This window comes from Poecilia formosa, unplaced genomic scaffold (genome assembly GCF_000485575.1).
Source record: "Poecilia formosa unplaced genomic scaffold, Poecilia_formosa-5.1.2 Scaffold317, whole genome shotgun sequence".
Taxonomy (NCBI): domain Eukaryota; kingdom Metazoa; phylum Chordata; class Actinopteri; order Cyprinodontiformes; family Poeciliidae; genus Poecilia; species Poecilia formosa.
Window position 1 is genome coordinate 1,053 of NW_006800256.1, and position 6,348 is coordinate 7,400.

The 6,348-nt window shown below is 39.8% G+C and overlaps 1 protein-coding gene across 1 annotated transcript in view; it reads left to right on the top strand.

Moving 5' to 3' along the window:
* Positions 1–5,116: 5,116 nt before the first annotated feature.
* The window catches only part of robo1 (roundabout, axon guidance receptor, homolog 1 (Drosophila)), a gene marked incomplete at its 5' end in the record, with an annotated part of 71,275 nt that continues 70,043 nt past the window's right edge, over positions 5,117–6,348 (top strand). The window contains one exon of the mRNA XM_007573055.2: positions 5,117–5,278. Coding sequence (XP_007573117.2) covers positions 5,117–5,278 — 162 coding nt within the window. The remainder of the gene's footprint in view (positions 5,279–6,348) is intronic.

The following is a 6,348-nucleotide window of genomic DNA, read 5'->3' on the forward strand; positions in this document are numbered from 1 at the left end:
AACCAAGACTATAGCACACTTGGCAACTTTCTTGACACAGGACACTATATTCATTCTGAAGCCAGCTACTGATCTGATTAATGATAGGTTGGAAACATTAGCTAAGTAGCCAGCACTGACTAATAAGAAGGAAACTACTCACCACCTGTGTTTCCATTTAAAAGAAAATGCAATTAAAATCACACATGGATAAGTTTGTTAAAAAATATCCTCAAACCATTCTCTGTTGTCTCTTTCACCATTATTAACATCCAGTTGTTGATCATTTGACTCGTGTGATACAAAAAACATGCACCATGTATTTTTGTAGACAATTAAGAAAAAATGTGCATCCTCACAACAGAAAATGATGTAGTAGGTATGCCGGACCAATTGGTGGTGCTGCAGTATTACCAGAGAACATCACCAAAAAAAACCCAACAACAAGCAAACCTCACTGTTTGTGACAGTGAGGTACATGTGGGATAGAGTAAGTGATGGAGCTTTGATGTCATTGTTTAAAAATAGACGCAGCTCACATGGCCACACAGAAACATGTCAACGGAGTTCTGAAATGGCTCCAACCGGGCTTCAAAAATGTTTCTTTCTGGTCTCCCAAGACAACGGATTAATGTGGGTCACACAGCCAAAGCGGATTCACCTAAAGTCATCTCCGTGTGTACATGGCCAAAGTTATGGGCGACATGTTGTTGGATATGGCTTTTGGCTGTTGAAGTCACTTCACTCCTGAATGAACAAAGTGAGCAAGAGTTCTCACTAAGCACTTAAATAAATGAGCTAAACCAAACAAAAACAAAAAAAAACACTGGGTGCAGTTATTGTTGTTTTGTATTTGACTATGACATTAGTCTTTGAAAATTATTGACAAAGGTTCTTGTGCTATTTCATAAATGCTGCTACATATGCACATTTCTCATGTGGCCTTTTTGGAAAAAGCGTTGCCCACATGCTCTAGCTTGATCAGGGATATTGTTGAAGCAGTGGAGAGCTGCATTATTTAATACAACACTGAAGGAAGACTGAAGTACTACAACTCGGTTGCAAACATACCAAGACATGGCCTTTTCACCTAAACTGACATAAATAGAGTGAAGGGAATAAACCAGACAAGCAGCCAAGAGGCACATGGTCACTCTGGAGAATCTGTTGACAAGGCAAATTTTAATTGTGCGCTTTACTTGCTCAGATTCGCTCCTTTTGGATATTGCCCTAAAAGCACCATCTTCATAGCAGAACATGTTGATAATAACATGTCGTGGTCAACCGTGTCAAATGCTGTGCTGTGGTCCAACAGAACCAACACTGTGGTTCTTCCACAGTCTGTATTTATGCGGATGTCCTTGAACACTTTGACGAGGGCAGTCTCAGCACTGCGGTGAGCACAGAAACTGGACTGAAAGACGTCAAAGCGGTTGGTCATTGTTAAGAAACTATTTAGCTGTTGAAACATGTTTCTTTTTTTCTGTCATTTTGCTGATGAACAGAAGTTTTGCTCAGGCTTTCAAAAGAAGCCTGGGCAAAACAATCTAGTTTTGTGTTGATAAAATCCCCATAAAATGTGCTGAGGGTTATTACAGGTACTGTACCAGAATGTGAGCAAGCTCAAGGTGAACAAACTAGTAGAGCATGGCTGATTAAAGCCTAAGTAGACCCCAGCAGATGTTAAAAATGTGTTTTGAGAAATACATTTGTCTTGTGCAGAGGCAGCAGTCTCACAGGATGCCTTGTCGGTCATAAGAGACAAGAAGTGTTTTGTTCTGACCAATGAAAAGAGAAAATGGAGTGCAGAAGGGATCCCTTTACCTTGACGAAGCAAACTGATATCTGTCCAGGTCCGGATATCCGCCCTGCTCCATCCCATCATCAGCATATTTGAGCAAATCCAAGATGGACAAAGAGCCGTCTTCATGCTGAGACCTGTGGCCTATTTCCACATATTAGACTACAAAATGAAAATCTCTATGTGCACACACATTCACACACACACACTGAGTCTAGCTTTCCTGTTAATAGCCCGGGAAATATTATCTGCTGGGGGACAGCTGCAAACTCACAGAAGAGACAGAATAGTGGAGTTGGCTCATTATCCTTAACACAGATACAGACCACACCACACATTCTAAGGACAGCATAGAGTGCGACAGCATTTCCCCCCCTTCTGCCCCTTCTAGAATCCAAGAAGGGGAACATTAACATTGTGTAGGTCTTTATGGTACAGGAAGTATCAGCATCGGATTGATCCAAGAGGACCAGAGACAAGCCATTCCATCACAGGTCAGCCTCTGACGAGTAGAGGAGTTCAGAGCATCCGGATCCAGACCTGTTTGTCTGTCTGGGAGACCGTCTAGCTGCCTCCATCCCAGAGGAATTTGTTTTCCACTTCGCAGATGTTCAGGGCTGTCTGCTGCGCTGTACTCAGCTGTGTTTATAACAAAGAGGTGTTGGTTTGGAGGAGGAGAGAGGTGGGGGGAGTGTGCGCCTACGGAGAGGGGTTGGAGGGCACCGTGCTGTTGGTGTAAACACTAAAAGATGCCAACATCCCCCTATTCCTCAGGCTCTTGACATGTAATTTCTTTCTTTCCTTGTTTCACCTTTACAAGTTACAATTTTTTTTCTTATCCCAAAGGACCCTTGCATGTGAAAGAACGACCATAAGCCTGGTCGGGGTGATGGAGACCCCACTGAGTGGAGACGGAGTGCAATTATTGTTACACCTACCCAAACCACTCCAAAATGCATTCATTACACTCCACACTGGAGCCTGGTCTTTATTTTGAATTTTTAAGTGGATCTCAATCATGGGATGATCTGAGTCAGAGCTGGCAGCCCGCATCTTCAAGCGTTTGGCTCGTTTAGCTCCTCAAGGCTGTGGATTCGTTCAGTAATCCTCTTCAGACCAGATTGGCTTTGCTGACACAAATATGGAGTGTTTCTTCACATGGAGTTGATGCTTTAATGGATCGGATGTTTAGTGTTTACATTTGCGTTCCCGAATGACTCGATCCTTTGGTAACCACAGGGCACGAACACAGCACACAGCTGGGGCGCTGAGTAAGGGCCTGAAATCTAGGACATCCATCGGGCAACTGCAGTTAATGTGGTTTGTGAATAGATGTGTGGATGTACAGCGTGCCTCCCCCACAGCTGATGAGTCATACCATTCTAGTAGAATATCACTGGTGAAATATGGTGGTGTTCTTCTAAATCAACACCGGTTTGGTTGTGATTGCGTCGTTGTGATTATGCAATAAAGGGCTGTTCTTGTTTTTTAAAACAAAAACCTTGTTGAGATGAAAAGTCAGCATTACCAAGTAGAGTCAGACTTACTAAAATGTAAAGATTTAAAGAATTTGGTGGCTGTCAGTAGGCAAAGGATCTGTCAATGGGCCTCACTTTCACATTTGACTGAAATGACTTTTGAGCAATTGAAAGCAACAGATCAGATTACGTGGGGGTTTTTGTTAGTAAAAGATTAAGAAACTTTAAAACATACATAACTGATATGTTTTAGATCATAAAAACACTATGAAGTGCATGGGCATACAGACAGGCAGAACATACAGGTGGATGGGTTTTTTGTTTTTGCCCAGATATTTTAGCATATATGAATGAATGAATATGTTTTATTAATCCGAGAGGAAAATTCACAATCCTTTTTCTCATTAGAGATTAATTGTATCTAATGTGCATTTTTTTGATTAACCAGCTAATATTGATTTTAGCCAACTTAGATTTCTCTTTATGAATTGAAAGTGCGAGAACAGCATTAGAAATAGATTTTTCTCTTAGCCGTGCTGTATTGAGCAGTTATTAATTCTATCTATTCGGAGAAGAAATGCTGTAGTACAAAGTGGGTGAGCAGTTGCTGTAAATGTGATCTTAAATTTTATGGACAAAATAATTGGTGCTATGTTAATAAACTGAATTGAAATGAACTTCTACACCCAAGAGTCACGTTAATGTTGCCACCAGGACACTTAACTATAGTGTGTTAAAATATGTCAGCATGTTGAAGCATGTTCCCGCCTGGTCACTGTTAGCCCTAAACAAGTTGACACACTGGCCACTTCTGGCTAGCGGCTCTTTTTTTTTTTTTTTTTTTGCCACATTTCCAGTTGTTGTTCAAAAGATCTACAGCTCAAGTTTAATGTTTTGCTGATAAACTGCAATGAATTTCTCCTGAAGTCTTAAATATTGTAAGTTTACACTATAATGTAAAAGCCTTTGGGGTTGCTGAGGGACTGACATGAGTACAGCAATGTGTAGATGTAAACTTATTCCTTTGTGCACACTTTCTGTATTTGTAAGCCTTACATTTATCTTTAACTCTAAAGAGACTGGTGGCTGCACCAAGTTTTCATACAAGTAGAATGTGACTCAGATTGTGTGATATAAATGAGGCAGGTAAACTGATGACTTGTGGTCATGTTTGCAATTTTTCACTGAAGCTCTCAAAAGAACACCAGAGTCACTCAGTTCATCATGTCAGAGCCACGCCATGTGGGACTGGTATGAATAAAATAGATCTGAGATTAAGATGGCGCCCCCCTTTAGGTTCGTAATGAAAATCCAAAGTTAAATCACCGCTTTCTTTTATCCCTTCCAGTTGGTATAATCTATGCGAGTAAAGCTGCCGTTGTGTCTCTACCAAGACGAGAATGGAGGAGGATGAATATGATGTAGATATTTCATGTTAGGTGATTGCAGGAGAGAGAAACATACAAGGCCAGAAGAAGATGAAAAAGTGATGATTGAAAACTGAAGTTTTCAGCATATGCTGAATGTATGAATGTGTTTATGATTATTCTATTTGCAAGTCTGTATGAGCCAAAACGAAGGTCAGGTCCATGAGAAATGCTGATGAGTAGTTATTGCGTACCTGAATGACAGGAAGGTTACATTTCTTTTAAGGTAGTCCACATTGCATGGAACACATCAGCAGATATGTTTCAAAATGTATGTTAAAAAAATCTATGTACTGCACTGTATACAGCATACTAAAAAGGATTAACAGTCAATTTTTCCCTCTTTTATGCTGTCTAAACAGAAATAATAGTAACGGTTGTTTTGGTTTTTTTTCCACAGTATTTCACTAAAATGATCTTTTCTGTTTCTTGTAGTTCTACGAGACGACTTCAGGCAAAACCCTGCAGATGTGATTGTAGCAGCTGGAGAGCCGGCTGTCCTGGAGTGCCAGCCTCCACGCGGTCACCCTGAACCCACCATATCATGGAAAAAAGACGGAGTCAATATTGATGACAGAGATGAGAGGATCACTGTAAGTACTTCACAATACCGTTTGTATTGTTGCAAATTTTGCACTGCTTATTTTATCATTGTGAGACTCATCGCCAATTTACAGTTCTTGTAAAGTTCTGACCTGCTGATACTGATTTCTTTTTCAACTCTGATCTCTATTTACAAACATTACAAAAAAGAGTTAAAAACATTTTACCTTGCCTTGATGGTCTTAATAGTAAGAATGACAAGAAGGCAACTTTGTATATCTATATAAGGAAATGTCTAGCCACATAAAAATTATTCAAAATTGGCTCTTATTTCCAGGGTCACAACTTCCATACTTAAGAGTGCTGTTAGCGCAAATTAGCAACACTCAATTTGATTTAGCTTGTATTTACCCAAAATTCTGGTAAAGACCAGCATCTTGTTCTTTGCTTTGCTTTGTACAGAGGGCCTTGACCCTCAACTATTGAGAAACAATTGCTTCCTGGAGGTGCGGATTCTGTTGAAGTTTTCAATTGTTCCCAAAATTACAATACATATGTATTCATGCTAACGTTTGGCTGTCAGATATGTAATGCACCACTTCCACTCTATGAAGGTTTCTGGATATTTCCTGCTCTTTAAAGAAAGTCTTGCTCTCGCTCTCTTTTAGGGTGTGTTTTCACCAGCCTTGTTTAGTCTGCTTTAATCAAACTCTAGTTTGTTTCCATAGAAAGTCTGGTTTGTTTGGGAATGAACTCTGGTCCACCTTATAATCTAGGTCTTGGTTTGGTTCAAGGGAACTCTGGTGTGGTTCAAAATGCACATGTGAATGCCAAGAGAACTAGTGACTGCTCCAAAACCAGGAAGTGGACTGTAGCACAGGGGATTCTGGGCCAATACAAATCAAATCAAAATCAAATCAAATTTTATTTGTATAGCACATTTCAGCAGCAAGGCATTTCAAAGTGCTTTACATAATTAAAATAAAGGCAACTTTGTATATCTACAGTATATATATATATATATATATATATATATAGCTAGTAGGTTGTATATCTACAACTTACTAGCAGGAGAAATCTTAAGACCAGTCAAAAAATTGCAAGAATTTGCATTTTGCAC